At 34.7% G+C, this 18,507-nt stretch overlaps 1 protein-coding gene across 16 annotated transcripts in view; it reads right to left on the minus strand.

Annotated features, from left to right (window-relative positions):
* The window catches only part of Ppfia2 (PPFI scaffold protein A2), a 295,042-nt gene that overhangs the window by 12,381 nt on the left and 264,154 nt on the right, over positions 1-18,507 (minus strand). For 7 of the 16 annotated variants that reach the window (XM_090328325.1, XM_090328320.1, XM_090328315.1 and 4 more), the window contains 6 exons: positions 13,741-13,822; positions 10,514-10,714; positions 7,855-7,917; positions 6,684-6,713; positions 5,720-5,913; positions 3,849-3,946 (listed from right to left, as the gene is read on the minus strand). In XM_090328325.1, coding sequence (XP_090184451.1) covers positions 3,849-3,946; positions 5,720-5,913; positions 6,684-6,713; positions 7,855-7,917; positions 10,514-10,714; positions 13,741-13,822 — 668 coding nt within the window. The remainder of the gene's footprint in view (positions 1-3,848; positions 3,947-5,719; positions 5,914-6,683; positions 6,714-7,854; positions 7,918-10,513; positions 10,715-13,740; positions 13,823-18,507) is intronic. The other 9 variants (XM_090328326.1, XM_090328322.1, XM_090328317.1 and 6 more) reach the window with 4 other exon arrangements.

An 18,507-nucleotide genomic window follows, 5' to 3' on the forward strand; every position in this document is an offset into this window, starting at 1 on the left:
AATAAAGATCAACTGCAGATATATGTAACTATTTTTCTGACTTCACTCTTCTACATTTTTTCCATTGTAATATATACCTAACTTTCCAAATTGTACTTCCCAATAGTACAATTATCTTCTAATTACATGATTCTAAGAGTCCACAAATGTTGGTAAAGAATTTGGTGGGGAGGGACATTTTTGCCAGTCTTTGGCAAAGCATATGCTTACTATTTACCAGTCCATAGATTTAATCACAAGAGCTGCCATATCCCCCCAGTTACCGAGCTTACATAATTATTTGCCTATTCTCCAGATGTTTTTTATCTTCAATTCCTCATAGGCTTGATACTTCTAAATTCCAACTTTCCAACCCCTATTGTTCTATAAGAAAAGCAGTGGAGAAAACAGATTTGCCATTACCTACATGCATCACATTTTTCCCTCAGATGACAGCCTGTTAAAACTTAGCTGCCTTGAATTACCTCCAAATAGCTGTTCATTTCTGTTTATTGATTTGTTTTTGGTCAAAGATTAGCTTTCTTGAATCTACTCTTTAAGTCTGTACTTTTTTGTCTCTGCCCATCACTTCATATGCTGGCAAAATCACTGTATGTAAATCTGGAAGCTACAGGAATACCTGCTTCATGCCTCTTAATTTATTTACTGTTATGGGTTGAATAATCTAATTTCAGAGGAAAGTTCTGGGGAGAATGTATATGCCCCTGTCTTACAATTGCCGACTCTATCTGAAGGTCTGTGGAAAATGGGAAATATAATGTCTGCCTTAGAGTTTTTCCTTTTCCTTTCATGGTACCTACAACCTTTGAGATGTATCTGGCAAGTTTATAGTACAAATGATTCTTGAGTATCTCTAGGTTAGTTCTGACATGTTAATTTCTCTGAGGTACAGTGTTTTGTTTCATTGTGGTGGTCGGTCTCATAAAAAGGCATGTGGAGTGTGTTATATTATTAGCAACGGGTACCCTGTAAGTACTGGCTACATTTATACTTTGAAAGATGGGAAGATGTGCACTTGAGTTTGCTAAATGCAATATTTTTTTAACCAGAGTTTCAAAAGTTTAATCAAAAGCAATCATAAACACACCCACAATAAAATCCACTGTTTCTTGTATTAAAGTTATTCGTGACTTGACAGTGCCTGCTCTTTTCTAGATCTAGATTTCTGTTCATAGAGGGAAACATATTAGATTGTCATTATATTTCTGTATAATAATGTCAATTGCAATTCTAATACTCATGCTTTTAGTTATGAGTATGCAAATGCAATGGAATGTTGAAAGGGAAGCCATCAATCAAGATGTATTGTACTCATATTCTGACTTGTGGAACTGAAACAATTTTGTACAGCTATTTTGATACAAGTAACAATAATAAAGACTCACCAAATCCATAAACTAATACATTAATTAATGAGGAAAAAGAAAGTACTAAGCTAAAGTTCTCTGCTTCTGAGCAGCAACATATCCCTGTTTCATTTTATGTCAGACACCTTCCTATAAATATATTTCCAAGCAAGATTTATTTCCTAATTTCAATGCTTTGTAGGAATCCTCTTGGCCTAAGCAATAAATAGCCAGAGATCAGTGTTGACTGTTTCCTAGCAACAAATTGGATGTTAGTACATTCTTGACACTTTTCTCGCTTCAGAACCTTTTTATTAAGGTCTAGGTTAATTAATACTTCAGAAAATAACAGAGACCCCCAGACACAGTTGAAAGTTATTCCTATAAATGTCACCAGATCAATTACCGGAAAGAGGAACTATTTATGATCTCACAAACAGCTATTTATAACATGGAGTTGTTTGTATATAATCACAATGAATCATAGCTGTTTACGCCTTAAGTCTATACTCAGACTCACTATTTGTAAATGCTAATATTGCATTTAGTGTTGGGCCAAGTGGGTAATTCTTCTCTTTTAGATCTCTTTATATGTGAAATATTGCATATGGTAAGTCTACCTGTAATAAAAGGTAAATGGAAAAAGCATTTCAGAAAGACAATTTTAAAGTGATATGCAAAGGGTAAAATCTGTTTCTGAGCTAACATACCATTTGTTAGGTGATTGTGTACCCACACTTACTGATGGGGTCTATCTTGCTCCAGTCATCCCCAAATTTCAATTTAACTGAAGAAGAATGCAGTTTTTGAGATAAACTTTTATTTCTTATGTGTCCATAATGAATAAAAATCAAATAATGATAATGGAAATCACTTTCTTCACAGTAATGAGTCAAACGAAGTGTTACAGGAATGCATTGTATATCTATCTACTCCATGATTAGCCACACAGAAAAAAAATGCTTTTAACCAATTACTTTCTCATGCATTCAAGTACAGTCTAGAAGTAAATGTACTGTCTAAGATCTGCCACAGCTACCGCAAGTAAGCCTACAGAAGCCGATGGCATTCAGGTAATTTAAAAGAACAAAACAGTGATAAAACCTTAATATTAAAAGAAGACAAAGACACATTATATTCAGTATTGTTTTCTTAAGTAACTCCAAGGAACTTAACATGAGAATAGACATCCTTAATGCTGATCATAGAGAATACAGTAAATCTGATAATATGCTTTCCTGCAGTAATTCTTGGATAATAGGACATGGAAATAAAACTGATAATTCAGTAGTCAAACTGTCCCTTATGTAATAAGCCTTCTATTTCCTTTACATATGAAAAGTGAATGAATATTGTTTACCCAAATTAAAGGCCTATGGTTGTTTATATCTGTCATTCAACAAATTATTTTTCACAATGATAGTAAAGATCCATTGTGCTCTAATAAGTATAGAGCCCCAAATACTCTTCTTTTAAAATCATTCCTTCCCCTGTATGTTAAGGTACTTGTTAACATACAGGATAGGTAGCTTGACATAAATTCAGTGTATTCCCAAAGTTGTGAGTGCTGAGAGCTTAGCTCTTAGTGCTGTGGCATTGAGAGATGATGTGGCACATTTAATTAGGGCCTAGTCAAGTTGTTTAGGTTGAGAACATAGCCTTTGGAAGTGATTAAAGAAGTTCTCTTGCATTTACAGGAGGGTGACTTTAGAGGCCTCCAGACCTCTCTGGCTTTCCGTGTGGCCACGGGGTTGTCAGCTAGCACATGTGTTTGTATCTTTGCCATCAGCATGAGGTGACAGAGAAGATGAAGCTGAAAATATAAACCACTTTATGAAGGTAGACTATCATGGGTATTTTGGAAAAGTAATGCGAAATCAATAACACCACAATGCACTTTTGTGATACATCAGCAAATCTGGGAATTTTCTTATTCAAATCATGCATTTGTTTTAGTACATACAGTTAGTTGTGCTCCTAGAACCACCATGAGCTAAAATTATTTACAAACTCTTCTTGTTTATACGGAGGAATTTCTTACATAATTTCTGTAAAAAAATCTCAATAAAATTCTCATAATTTACATGACAAAAAATAAGATTTCTAGCCACTAAAGTAAAATTCTAATGGCAGAAACCAAAAATGAACTGCTATAAAACAACCACAATAACAGTTTATGTTCCTCAATCATAATGATAATATTGTACCCGAAGTTCGATAAAACTATTTATACGGAGTCCACTTAAGTACTAGAGAATGCCTAATTAATAGGTTAATAGGAATGAATCACCATTCAAAAAATTAATTCTATGTCCCAAATGGGGTGGATATTCACTCTCTTATGTGAAAATATTGTTTTTCATGCTGTAATGAGGCAAAACATGAATAATATCTTTAGCCAAATACACTCAATGATGATCACAATAACCTACAGAGCATCTTAAATACAAAAAAAATAACACTAAGATCCCCCAAGTTTCATACAAAATAAAGGAATAGTACCTTTAATTTCATGTTGGCTTGCTTCTCGTCTTCTCTCTAGTTCTTTTCTGTCATAATTCAACCTTTTTAAGCACATAATCCCATATTGTAAACTTGTTCTGTTATTTTTTTAGAAGAAAGCACATTAAATTTACTCAGAATGTGAGCAATTTTTTTGAGCAAGCCTATAAGCACTAATTAGGAAATCAGGTTAATAATAATCTGTACATAAATCCTTCACTATAAAAAGGAAACCAGTATACAGCATTGTTTTACAAATAGCTATGAGTAAAGATATTCACTAAAGTATTTGATTTTTACTTTGCTGTTTTTACATTATGTGCTGACAGACTAATATTTTATTCACTCAAAGATAATTATGTCTTTCATGAAGACAGAAAGAAATTCAAAAGAAAGACATAAGAGAAGAAAAAGGAGGTGGAGAGAATAAGGGTATAAGCTGGGAAGTCTGGGATTTCATGTTTGAAATGCATTCAGGAGAATTATTCGACAGCATTCAGATGGAAACGACTGACCAAAAAAAAAATCTTTTCTTTTTGCTTGTAGTTTAGGTAAGAAGAATATCATTGCATAGCAAACCACAGGGGAGATAGGTAGTCCAAAGAGATAGAAAAACCACTTAAGTGGTCATGGTGTTAAGTTGGAAAAGAAAATGCAGAGATTAAAGGTGAGTAGGAAAGGAAATGAGAAGATTTTCTGATATTAGATATGCCAACCATAGGAAATTGGGATGGGGGAAAAAGTGAATCTCTGGATTCAAGGGGAGAGACAAGTGATTACCTGATTTCATAAGTTTTTAGGTATGTATATAAAATTAAACACATCTAGTGGTCAGATGACACTGAAACACTAGATATGTTTTAGGAAGAACAATATTGAGTAAATGTTCCTAGAATGAGAGAATGAAAGAAAGAAATCTGTGAAAACCTCTGTAAATCTGATGAGCTGAACTATCTTTCCAAAATGCTTGCACTGAAGCTGGGATTCCTGGTGCTTCAGAATGAGACTGCATTTGAATATGTGGTTGGGCTGGCAATGAATTTAAATGAGACCATTTGGGTGTCTTTAATCCAATCATCTTGATCCATCCCCACATAAAAGGTGGGAATTTGGACATCCATTAGAAGAAAAGCTATGTGTACTCCTAAAGGCAAGGACATATGAGGATAGAGAAGTTGGCATCAGCTAGCCAATGGGGAGAGGCCTTCAGATAACTAGATCTGATGACACCTTCCTTTTTAGCTTTGCCCCTTAGCATACAAGGTGTTCAAGTGACTATTTAACATTCATGGCACAGAATTGTGTTTCTGTTTCCTGGGTAGGCAGTAATAACTTGAATAAGCAGATTGTTCTTTATTCACTCGTTTCTTCATAGTTGTCTAACAGCACGTTCAAGTATTTCTTTTTGAAAGTTAATATGCAAGTAAGTAAAAGTGTTGAAGGATATGTGTAAAAACAAAACCATACTCGTCCTTCATAGCATTGTCTGCCATATTTTCTTCTAGTCTATGTCTAAATTAATAACTTTGTGTACATGTACTTGCAGTATCAAAACTATACATTTTGTTCATTCTTTATAAATAATATTTAGTAACACACAAACCATAAAAGTTACAGAATCCTATAAAAATACAGCCAAGAGAAAGCAAATGTATGCTTTGTGAGAATAGTTTTGTACGTGTATATTTCTACAAAATGGGGTCATAGAATATAAAAAGAGCCATATAGTGGTCATTGTAGTTTGTTGTGTAAATATATTTTTTCAAGTACGGAGATCAAATAACACATTTTCTATATCTGAAATATTTATTTTTGTACTCATAAATCTGTATTATTTAACACTTTACAGTTTTTTGTAAGTGAAAACTTACCGATGGAAACTATCCACCATTTTTAAGTGGACACGAAGATCTTTTTTTGTTAGGTGATCTAACATTCTTGCATCAACCAAACATTCCATAAAGTAACTTCTGTACTGAGGTAATCCCAGGCTAGGAAGCCATTCATTTCCAATCCATTCATGGTTCATATCTCCGTAAGCCAGAGTCTGCAGAAAAACCGGACACTAGAATTGTTTTATAGCAGTCAAGTTACTTAACCAATAAGATTAGATGGTAATTAAAAGATATGACTCATAAAGAGTATCCTATTTGGAAAAAACAATGTTCATCATGAAAATATTTTAACAGAACTCTCCATCTATTTTTCAAAGAATTTACCTATAGAAAAAAGAACCAATTCATTTATATGCTAAAGTAGTTATGTATTGTCTAGACATATTTTGTCAGTAAAATTTGAGAATTATATAATTATGTCTTGTCAATGTTGACCACTGGGTCATTCTTTATATCACTGGTTTTATATAATTTATCTGTCAGCCACTACTCCACCACCATCCTTTTCCAGTGCTATTGCATTTCTATAGTGTAATAGTGAATCGTGATGTGAAATAGAAACCTCAGTAAATAAATAGGGTAATGACTGATAAGGGTAAAAAGATAGAATGCTGAATAACGAGTGTAGCATGTAGCTAGAATTACTTGAGCAATTTTTTAAAGTATATTAAAGAGTAATTTCAGAGACATGAAGTTACAGGTCATTACTTAAGGTAGAAAAAAAAATCAGTATGCCATTGGCTAGTTATGATATAAATGATTGCATATCATGGTGTTTAAAAAAATGAAATACTAAATATATTATCCAATTAAGTATATACGTTAATGTAATTATTCAGAAGAGTATTCATTTTAAGCATTATAACTTATAATAATTTCATAAATTATATGCACATAGCCTACTAAATTATAATCATATTCAAGCATATGAATTTCCTACCTGGGCCCAGCTTCCTTCCTCAGATTCCTTCTGTGTTAGCAGCAGGAATGATTAATAAAGCAGGTTAAACATAAATTAATTGCAATGAATTTAGTAAAAATGATCTAACAGACGTATAATCTTAATACCTAGACAGAGAAGTACATAGATTCATGTCACTGCATAATAGTAAACTTCTTAGAACAAAACTATCCATCAACATAATATTTTCGAGCTAATTCTAATTTGAATAGTACACGTATGAAATATGGGACTTTTCGGATTTTGTTCTGGTTCTTACCAAACCTATTGTAATTATTCGGTAGATGTAATTTCTCAAAAATCTTATGTGGTGTAAATACAAATTTCTGGTTATATATGTAGAGTATGCTTGTGTCTATGATATATAAATACTATATAAATTAATAAAGTAAAATTGATAACTGCTTCTAAAAAGTTTTGTGGTAATTAAATATATTTCAGTGTGAAAAAGTAAACATAACAATCTAAAGTAAAACTGAAATTAATATATGATATTTGTATTATACATCACAAACTTCTGGAGAACTATTCAAATAGGAATAAAACAACTTTTAAAATCAGCTGCTTGAGATAACATTTATGATGAAATACCAAACTTTGATATTTGATATGAAAAATGACTAAGTATATTTTAAAAGTCATATTTTTAAAAGTCTACCACTATTAGGCACACAGATATCATTTAAAACTGTGCTTCTCAATACAAATCAATAAAACACTTTTTAGGGGTTAAACTCAGTGTGAGAGTTTGGTAATTATATGAAATTCTGTAATTAAAAAACCTTCCTTTAACAGACCTTAGATTAAAACTATGTATGAACTGTGAATATACTTAATATTAAATAATATTCATTACTAAAAAGCTAATGTTGCAAAATTATTAACATAATCATTAAAAATTTCATAATGAATGCATATTATGAACTCATTGTATTTACAAGAATGTGGAAATAAACTCCTGATTCATTCCAACTTCTCAAAATGCAAAAACTATAAAATAAAGCTGTTACAAAAATATGTTAACATCTTTGCATGTATCTAGATGATCTTTTCCTATTTCTGTGGTCTGTAGTAAACAAGCTGGTTTTATTTCCATTCCAACAGCAGCCAGTAACTTCTGTTCAATTTCAATAAAGCTGTAAAGACCAACCGTTTTTGCTGGAGCGGCCAGGTTTTCCATTTCTTCATGGGTCACCCAGACGTTGCCTGAAGGCTAGTGAGGAGCCCAAAGGTTAGTATTGGAATCCGGAAAGGGAAGCAGAGCAAAAAGAGAGGCAGCACTTCTGTAAGCCAAATATGCCTCAATATAGTGCCCCCACTTTACCCAGGCAGGAGAGCCCTCAGATACCATATGGATGCTCAGCCTTCCCTTCATACTCTCAAATGATGTAGGGGACCAGAGGCATAATATGTGGTCGCGATCCTGTGGCTTTAAAATGATAATTCTGTGAGCCTGATGCTTGCATGGCTCACACAAGCCAATCAGGCAGCTACATCTAGACAACTGGTTGGAAAAGCACATGAAATTCCATCTCTAATGTAATCTGCAGAAGGCAGTACTGGAAGCATGGCTCAAGTAGCAAAACACCAGCCAAGCAAGCAAGGGGAGAGCCTGAAAAGCCCTGAGGTTGAATCTCAGAGCTATCAAAAAATTAATTAAAAAACTTTTCTTTAAAAAAAGGTATTTCTGTGATTCTCAGAACAGTGAGCATGAGCAAGCTTTGTATTCAAATATATCTAGTTATAGTTATAATGTATAATATATAATATTATATATTATATAAAATATATAAATATAATGTTATATTTGTATAACTAGGTATGTTGGAAATATAATGAAGAAAGATGATACACAATATAATAATGTACTTTTATATAAGGAAAGAGAGATTATAAAATAATAACTTTTTTTCTTCAGGAAAATGATGACACCAGTACTTTGTTGTTCATTAACCAAATGGCATACACATAATTTTGATTCATCAGTATCCTTGGAAAGAGGAAATGGATTGTCAATATAAAGTTGAAAGCAAGTATCATAAATACAGGTGACTTGAGACCAGATATCAAAAGAATATAAAGGCAAATATGAAAGGAATAAAAGAACCCTTTGTCGTTTTTCTGCCCTTGGATATTTGTGCTACCATCCCCTATATGTCTGAGATAGTGAATGTAAATCAACAGTTATTCTTGCTAGCCAACATTATCTGTGTCACACAAATGATTTTTACAGTTCCAGTTTCCTGTGATCAAATTTTTTCAAAGGACTTAAATTCTAGTCACGCCATTTCTCTATAATTACACTGAGAATTTCCCCTTAATTCAATGAGTAGGTTGTCTAGTGAAACTTACCAAGAGTAGTTCAATGACTATTGTAAGAAACTCAAATTTCAAATTTTCATCTCTTAGGTAGAACTAAAAGTATATACTTCATACTATAAAAACTGCTGAAATATTAAGATAAAAATGTAACAGGTTTCTAACAGAGGACTGGGACTAAGGTAAAAATTAATGTTTCCTCAGGATATGACCCATTTGTAGCCTGATGTGGGTGCAAGTTTGGCACCAGCAAAAGCAAGCATTCTTACATTGTGTGGCACAGAAGCCTTGTTTACTTCCAGCACTGGTTTTGTGAGTGTTATCAAATGAAAATGCAAGGCAAGCCCCTAAAGGTTATTAAGAATTTGCGTTCTCACCTGATTAAATTATCCCAGAAAGCATCATGACAGAAATGTAAATATTAAAATGAACCGAAGGAATAATACATTAAAATTAATCAGGAGAGAATAACTAATCCTCTTGATGTCAAAGATGCAAGGTTTGTAATTCATATAGACGTCTGAAGAATTCTAGGCATGCTGAAAGTGAGACTACCTGAGCCATTTCCAAGTATTTTTTTAACTTTCCAGTTGAATTACAAAGCAAAGAAAGTTGTAATTTCCTTTTCCAAATGGCTTACTTTTACATCTCTCTTTATTTGGATTTCTGTTGTCCATTAGAAGAGAAATAATTTTTATTACACCGATTGTTGGCTAGAGCCTGCCTATTTCTATATTGCCTATTTCTTTTCTTTTCTTTTCTTTTCTTTTTTTTTTTTGCCAGTCCTGGGCTTGAGCTCAAGGCCTGAGCACTGTCCTTGGACTTTCTCAAGGCTAGAGCTCTACCACTTGAGTCTCAGCACCACTTCCGGCTTTTTGCTATGTATATGGTACCGAGGAATCGAACCCGGGTCTTCATGCATGCTAGGCAAGCACTTTAACCACTAGGCCAAATTCCCGGCCCTATTGCCTATTTCTATAATGTCTTTCCTGACATTAGATTCAAGACAACCATCTAAAAGAACTGAAGATTTATAAATGAGATTCAAACTGATTTTGAAAGAAGGTATTCTACTTGTTAGGTGCAGAAAATCAAACCTTGTATAAATGAACATTACCTAAAAGGCATACAGAGTTAAGCACGACGTGGCAATGTATACTTACGTATACTTTTCTTCTTCAGAAAAGCCAGCATATTACATGAGTAAAAGGAAAATTCTGAAAATCAGTGAACCTGGAATCTTTTGTTTGGGGGGAAAAAGCCCTGAAACTTCAGTCTAAATGCTAGCTAAGAATCTGTACTTGGTTTCAGGCTTCAAGTGGGATATGAATCACAGCTCCTCAATTGAGACTCTATTAAAAATAGCAGCAAGGTTAATGAAAAGCAAGCCAAATCTCTTTAGAATAATTCATGCTGACATTGAAATATGTGCTGGCACAGTTTCTCTGTGGACTTAAAACGGCTGCTATTTGCTCAGAAGTGGGACTTACCGTCCTCGATGTTGGAGGAGCTGAAGGACTTGTCAGAGAAACCATCTCCTGGATTGCTAATCGGAGCTTTAAGCGATGCAAAGGATTGCTGATTCCAATTTCTCTTTGTATCTCAGTGTCAGATAAAGCCGACATGATGGCACCACTTTTCACATTGGCTCTGCAAGCTGCCACATACCAAGCGGGCATTCCTAGCCAGAGCTGATAGGCAGAAAAATACAGATATAGATAACAACAACAACAATAGTTAAGATTTGAGTGACTTTTACATTAAATGGAATTTCTAAGCAGCTTACTCATATGAATGCATGTACTGCTCACAATCTCACTAAATGAATTCTTTTTTTTTTGTTTGTTTTTTGTTTTTTGTTTTGGCCAGTCCGGGGCTTGAGCTTTCTGTCCTTGGACTTTCTCAAGGCTAGAGCTCTACCACTTGAGCCTCAGCACCACTTTCGACTTTTTTCTATGTATGTCGTTCCGAGGAATAAAACCCAGGTCTTCATGCATGATAGACAAGCACTCTACCACTAGGCCAAACTCCTAGCCCTCACTAAATGAATTCTATTAGCATTTCTTTAGAAGGGTGAGATAGCCAGAGACATTTAGTAGTTTACTGAAAACACGTTTGGTAAGAAAGGAAACAAGAAGCAGGCAATTCTGGCTTCAGGGAGTACATTTTAATGACCAGTAGGTACTAGAAATACAAAGGCAATTTTTTCACAGCACTACATTCCTTTTTGTGTGAAGGAACTCAATTAATGGTTGTCTAATAAGCGACTTCAATTTATCAGTCTAATTTGTAATCCTATGTGCAGAGACACATTGTCACAGAATGAGACTGCTGTACCATTTCAGGATCTGCAGTTTTGATCTAAGTCCATATTACAGCCAAATTGAATTTTCCGCTTACCAACTTAATATCCCAAACCTAGAATCTATGAGTTAATAAATGCCATTTCTGAGCATAACTTGTTACTCAGCAATATATAATTAATACAGATATCTTTTGTTGTACAAATAACACAATATTAAAAGATTATGGAGGGTGATATGGAGTGAATCGAACAGTCAAATTTCTGATCCAATGTGGCCTGGTCTGTGACAAATATAAAAAATCTAGTGTATTGTTTATTATTTTCCAACAGTAAGGCACAAGGAACAACCTACTGTGACAGGTACATTACAGAAGACAGAAGAGCCATTTTCTTAGTTTATAATTAACTAAACATCTAAATTTAGCTTTACTAGGTACTAATAATTTCCTATCCCTTGCTTCTAAGACTTGTGATTTCCATGCTGGTTAATGGAACTCCAATTGTTGCAATCTATTGTTATCAATGTCACTCATGATTAGATTTTAAAGAGTTTTTGATGTGAGTAAATGGTGTGTGAATCTTATAATTCTCTTTGCAGACGATGCACTCAAAGAGTTGTGAAAGGAGGTGATAGTTTGGAGCTCTCATTCACCGAATCACCAATTCATTCATCTGGTTTATTCCATCTTGTAATTTGAATCACATTATGAACAATTTCTGTGTGCTCAGGTTAGGTTTAATTAGCTACCTCATCACTACCTGTCATTTCCTACCACCTTACTGTCAGGAAATCTGTTCTTTTTTTTAATCTGAAGAATTTGTGCATCATTTGCCAAAATAGCAGCTCTCGTCAAACTGTACCTCATTTTAGCAGAGTAAAATCCTAACAAAGAACACGTATCATTATTGAGATGTCATGTTGTTTTCTTTCTTTCAATGGATCTTTAAAATATAATAATTTAAAAGATATATTTGCAATAAATAACTTTGATTACTAATGTGCTGAAATTCTAATGTGAAAGAGTGAAGTAAAAGCTAGATCCAACCTTGTTTCTGTCAGTCCTATATATGTCCTTTGGGAAGCTGGGATTTTGACCTGAGTACTTTGGATTGCTAGACAAGTACTTTACATCTTGAGCCATGCCTCTAGCACTGTTTTGCCAGGTTATTATTTGTTAGATAGCTTCTTGTCTGTTGGGAGCTGTCCTGTAATCTCTTCCTGCTGCCCACTACAGCTTGGATGTCAGGCATGCAACATGCAGAACATCCGGCTTTTATAGTTTTTTGTGGGATTTTGTTTTTGTTGTTTGGTTTCTTCAGTACTGAGGTGTGAACTGAGAGTTTTTTGTTAACTAGGGGTTGTTGTCCAGGGTGGCCTCAAACTACAGTCCTTCTGGTTTCAGTCTCTTAAGTAGCTAGAATTGCAGGCGTGAGTGAGTCATCATGCCAGGTTCAAAGTCTATTTCCCAAGTCAAAACAGACTACATTTTCTTCACTAATCACAGATTTGACATGATAATGAAGGCAGATGATTTTAGAGGCTCAACCCAATTAAAACATGGCATATCCTTGCCTCTGACAGCCAAAGTCCTTTCCCTGACATGGGTATTTCTGAGCAGCTGCTATAGCCAGGATAGAAATGAAGGAAAGGGCAGTGCAGCCGGCTGATTGGCTCCATGAAGGGACCCTCCGAGGTCAAATATGTAGTTTGCTCACTGTCAACTCCTCTGGCTGCTGCCCTCCACTTTGTGGCGGGCAGAACAATCTATAATGAAGGAAATGCTGAAGTAGCTCTTGCTTTGTTAACTATTTAAAATAATTAGTTTAGTTAACATTAATTAAATTGAAGCACTATTCAATGTTTGGCATAGAAGAAACCATAGTGACACATCTACTTTATTTCAAGTGTCAAACCTTGTGGGTCTAGACAATATATATATATATACATATATATACATATATATATGAATTAGATTCAGGAATTTAAGACAAGCTGTAGGAAAATATTATGTGATATAATTTTTTTTGGAAATCTGGTCAGGAGAACTAATAGGTGGGAAGAGACTTTTTGTTACAACAAGAATTGTGTAGCTTCGTTATGAATCTCTTCCTGTAGGTACAAAAAAAAGTGGAATTTAGAAATTCTCCTTTCATTATACTAGGGGCTTCATTCTCTCTTTCAATCACACACACATACAAACACACACACACACACACACACACACACACACACACACACAAACATAACTTATAAGAGTGAAATTACCATGCTTGGAAATCTAGAGATAAATCAAATACTTCCTGATGAACAATTCTGTGCTACAGGGAAGCTCTGATTTCAGAAACGAGTCATTGAAATCCCATCTAACTGATGAGGATTGATTCAAGAGTTAATAGGTGTGATTCTCTTACCTCTAGCCAAGCTACCACAGTGGGCCCATCCCACTGGGCGAAAGGCAATCCTTTTCTCCGAGCTTCTTCAAGAAGTTCATGCCTGAATTATACAGCAAAGAACATATGTCAGATAATATGGAAGACCATTCTGGTTTTTAATGACAATATTTTTAAGGCAACTAATAATAGCTTTAAATATTTTTAAGGTGAGATAATGAGAATATTAGAGTAATGAATAAAAATTTAAAAATTAAAGGTTTTATTAGAAGTTACATCTAGGAATAATTTCTTCTAAGTTTTACTCATTAAAATTTGAATACAAAGTCCCAATGAACTAATAAGCTGAACTGTATTATCAGCAAATGATCAAAAATGAGGAAATGGCTCATAGACTAATATGCAATTTGCAATCGAAGGTTAGCTTCTTCCACATGTTTTTCTATCTCTTACTATCTCAAAAGAAGAGAAAATGTTTATGAATAAAGACAGAAGATATAGTTGAATATTTCAACCTCTTTTGTCATGATGTGCTTGATTTTAATACAATTTGTGGGTCCGGGGATCTGTCTTGGGAGTTATACCTGTATCTCAACTTTTTGGAGATTTGGAAAATCTGAGTTATAGACTATGCTAGTGTCAACAATTAGGAGACATGCATTTCAAGCGTGGCATGCATCATTTATCAAAACTGAATATGTATTAAGGTTACAAAAGACATATCAGGCAAAGTTATACCAAGCAAAAAAAAAAAAAAAAAAAAAGACAGCCAGGATCACTGCTGAGAGAGAGTGTGCCTATTGAAGACCAAAACACAGTAATTTCAAACAAATGCACTTAGGAGCCTGTGGCCTATGGCTTGAAACTTGGCAGTAGCTGCTCTGTTATGAAGTCATTCAAACCCAGGGCCCATGCATGTGCTGCTGACACTTTTCAGTGTTCTCTGCTCTGATCTTTTGGCCCCCATAGCTGAAAACCACACCTCCTTTGAAGGGAATGCCCATGTAAATTGATTTTCACTACTAGAGAATAATTTAAAATGAGAAATTCAACAGTATACTTATTTGCACTTATAGTCGCTAACCTTTTAAATGGAAGTGAACATTTCAGCAAAAATAAATATTGTTAACAAGATGATTTAAAGAGACTTGCCAGTGACTGGTATGATTTCATTGTCTCTGCTACTAAGATGTTAGAGATGACATTCACATAGAAAAACCAAACGGAAAGCATATATTATGGTGAAAACAAGTATGTATTTCCACTGAATCTCAAATTATTATAGATCTGCCCAGGAATATAACAAGAAATATATTGTCTTTACTTTTAAATGACATAATCACATATACACACAAATGTATAAAAATTGCTTGGCAATATGAGTGTATTTGTTTGGTGCAATAAGTATTTGGTTAGATACTTATTTAAACTACTTATTCAAACTACTTTCTGAAGCAATGCAATCTTTTTTCTTATTTCCACCAGCAAAGTTTAAGAATTATGGTTGCTTCTTTGGGAATAACACTTGGTACTGTCAGTCTTTTAAAATTTCACACACGCTGGTAGGTATATATGGCATTATCAGTATTGATTAAATTTGAATTTAAATTAAATTAGAAAAACAATTGCCTGGCAATCAAATGGGTATTTTTGTGTGTGCCTCGGAATGTATCATGAATATTAAACTGACTTCAAAATAATGCATTTGGGTATTATCTGCTGTTAGTCAACTAGTTCCTTATTGTGAGAGACTGCATTTCTACATTAAAACACCTACGTATTTTACTTGTTACTACTAACAAGACTTTCATTACAAAGTCTTTGTAGATTTTCAATAGATAATACTTTTAAAAGATCTAAGTTAAGGGGTTAATTGGAGATAAGAGTCTCTCAGGACTTTTCTGTCTAGGCTGGCTTCGAATCATAATTCTCTATCTTAGCCTCCTGAAGAAGCCCCCAGCCTGGAGTAGATTTCATAATTAAGTTGTATATGTAAGCTTCTGGACAGTGATACTGATAATCTGAATGCTAAGTGAAATACACATGTGTTTCCTTTTCTACTTTCTCTGTTATCCCCTGTTCCCTTGGGATTCCTAATGATGTTAATTCATTAAAAATCATATTTTATAGCTTAGTCTCACCAGGAGAGCTGGGTTTATAGACGTAGACTGAAGGAAAAAAAAAACAGCATTCAGTATCATTCAGTATCTATTGAGAACCGGCTATGACCTAAGACTGTATTACTGTGAAAAACAGAGACATGGATCTGTTTCCCAGGAGATCACTTGCTAGATAAAAAATAAATATATGAAACTTTCCAACATATACAACATATAGGGAGTTGCTTAGGTGCAAAGTTGAACATGCTGAATGTGAGGATTTTAGTCATTAACAGCTATTGTTTTGGTGAATTAGCAGTGGGTAGAGTGTGGTGATGATGTTGCAGAAACTGAACTGGCATCAAGGACATTTATAAAAAAAAAGTAGAGATACACAGTAGGTAGTACAATTATGTTGTAAACTTATAAAGTGTCACTGAATTAAATACATAAAATCACCTGCTATTTCTTGAGATTGTATTTTACTGGACAGTTACTCAGTAATAAAAGTTAAATTAGAAGGTCAATTTCATGGAGAAAAATCGAAGGAAGGTCCAGGTAGGAAGTGCATGGTGGTGGGAGGGGCAAAAGATAAAGGATAGGGAATGGTCAGAGAGAACATGTGATTTGAGTGTGGATTAGTACTTCTGGGTGAGGTGGGGGTTGAGTCAGAAAAATTAGATGGAAGACTATCATATTCTTGGTGAGACCGTGATTGGAGAGGTATGAGTAGAGAAGTTATATGATCACACTTTAACTTAACAGGATCATCCTGGATTTATGATACCATTTTTATTAGGGAATTAGAGGTACCAAAATTATGAAGTATTTGCACACTTTAAAATGGGTTGCGTGTAACTCACACAGTCCACTTCTGAAAATGTTATGTGTTTCCCAGGTCTTGATTGAGGCCAGCTCAGGCCAAAATGTCTAGAAATTTCCATTTCAACAGAGGGAAACTGGACATAATACCATCTACCTGTCATCTCAGTAATCAGGGGAAGCATCAATTTGTGGCTTTTGAGAATTATGCTCAGAAGCATAATCAGCAAAATAATCAGCAAAAATGAATGGGAGGCAATGAGGCTCAGTGGTAGAATTCTGTATAGTGTGAGGCTATAAGTTCAAAGTCCAGAACTGCCAAAGAGAGAAAGAGTGAGAGAGAAAGAGAGAGACAGAGAGAGAGACAAAGACAGAGAGAGACAGAGACAGAGCAAGAATAAGACTTAAAGACTTGTACATATTTAATTGTCAATTACATGTAGAGACATCCATTTCTAGCTTTCACTCAAAACAAAGCAGGTATGATGTTTGCTTAAATGGCTAAATACCAACGAAAATGTCAGGCTCAATTCTTTGGGTTTAGTATCTCTCCAGCTATTGCAGTTGTATCTGACTGGGAGAATGCCTTGGGAAAAAGAGCCTCATATCTTGCATTTGCAAAATATGCTTCTGCCATGCTAGGCAAAGAGCAATATCTATGCAGATATTGTGCTTTATGTTCCGAAACAACTTCATCTTGAGTTGTAAGATTGAAGAAATCTCCTTCTTTTCCTCTCCTCCTTCTCTTTTTCTACTCTTTTCCTCCTCCTCTACATTTTTTTATTTTCTATTTTTGTGATGCTGGGGATTGAACACAGAACCTGACAAACACCAGGCCACCAGCCCAATCTGCTTCCTTTCTGAAACCATCATCATCATGGTCCTGAGGCAATATATGTACACTTTCATTTTATGGGTCCCACAGGATTGAGCAATCTTCCCGACTATGCTTTTAATGTTTTATTTAACTTGGTGGTAGATAATTGGGTCTTTCCTAGGGCTCAAGAGTGGGGCCTTTGTAAGCCCCTGTGACTCAGTTGACCATAACATAGTCATCTGATTTTTAATAGGCTTTGCATATGCCAGAATAAAATGAACAGGACCTCTATATCTCAAAGAATCCATATTCCACTGAGGAACAGAAATAAATACATAAGCCAGAGCTGGTGGTATCCACTTATAACAGGAGGATCTTGAGTTCATGGCCAGCCTGGGTTACTGAGTATGATCAGGTCTCAAAAACAATCAATCAAATAAATCAATAAAATTTGAAGCATTGATTTATGCCAAGAGAAGGTAAAATAGACTAAGGTAGTTAGGCAAGTTAGTTAGGTGGTGAGTGATGCAATTAGAACTACTTTGTTTCTAGTGTTGAGCAGATCCCTTAGAAGAAGCAATATTTGAGTTCATGACACACCTGTTGAAAAGGTGCTGGAAGTGAAACCCTTGTAGGAAATATTTCAAGGAGAAGAAATAAGCATATTTTTGCACAGTGAAAGGTTTGAAATTGGTTATTTGAGCAAAAGAAAGGAATCAAGTTAAGGACAGCATGATGGGAGTCATTTCAGGGATGAAGGAGTAGGGGCTGAGAGGAATGAAATTGGGGAGCTAGCCTAGAGTGAAGCAAAATCTGGTGAACTTGGAGTTTATAGGAAATAGGGTCTTTCAAAGTGCACTGAGAAGTCATCAGAAGGTATAAGATCAGGAATGTAACATGAATTTTCCACATGAAGGTCTCTCTGGCTGTTGAGTATAGATAACTGTGAGTCCAGTGTTTTGAGGTACAGCTAGAGATACAGTTGTCAAACAAAGGATGATGACGGGTTGTGAGGGTAGAGAATCAGACTTTTACTTCTTTCCTGCCATT

The sequence above is a fragment of the Megascapheus bottae genome, chromosome 2 (assembly GCF_031878675.1).
Source record: "Megascapheus bottae isolate mThoBot1 chromosome 2, mThoBot2.hap1, whole genome shotgun sequence".
NCBI classification, from domain to species: Eukaryota; Metazoa; Chordata; class Mammalia; order Rodentia; family Geomyidae; genus Megascapheus; species Megascapheus bottae.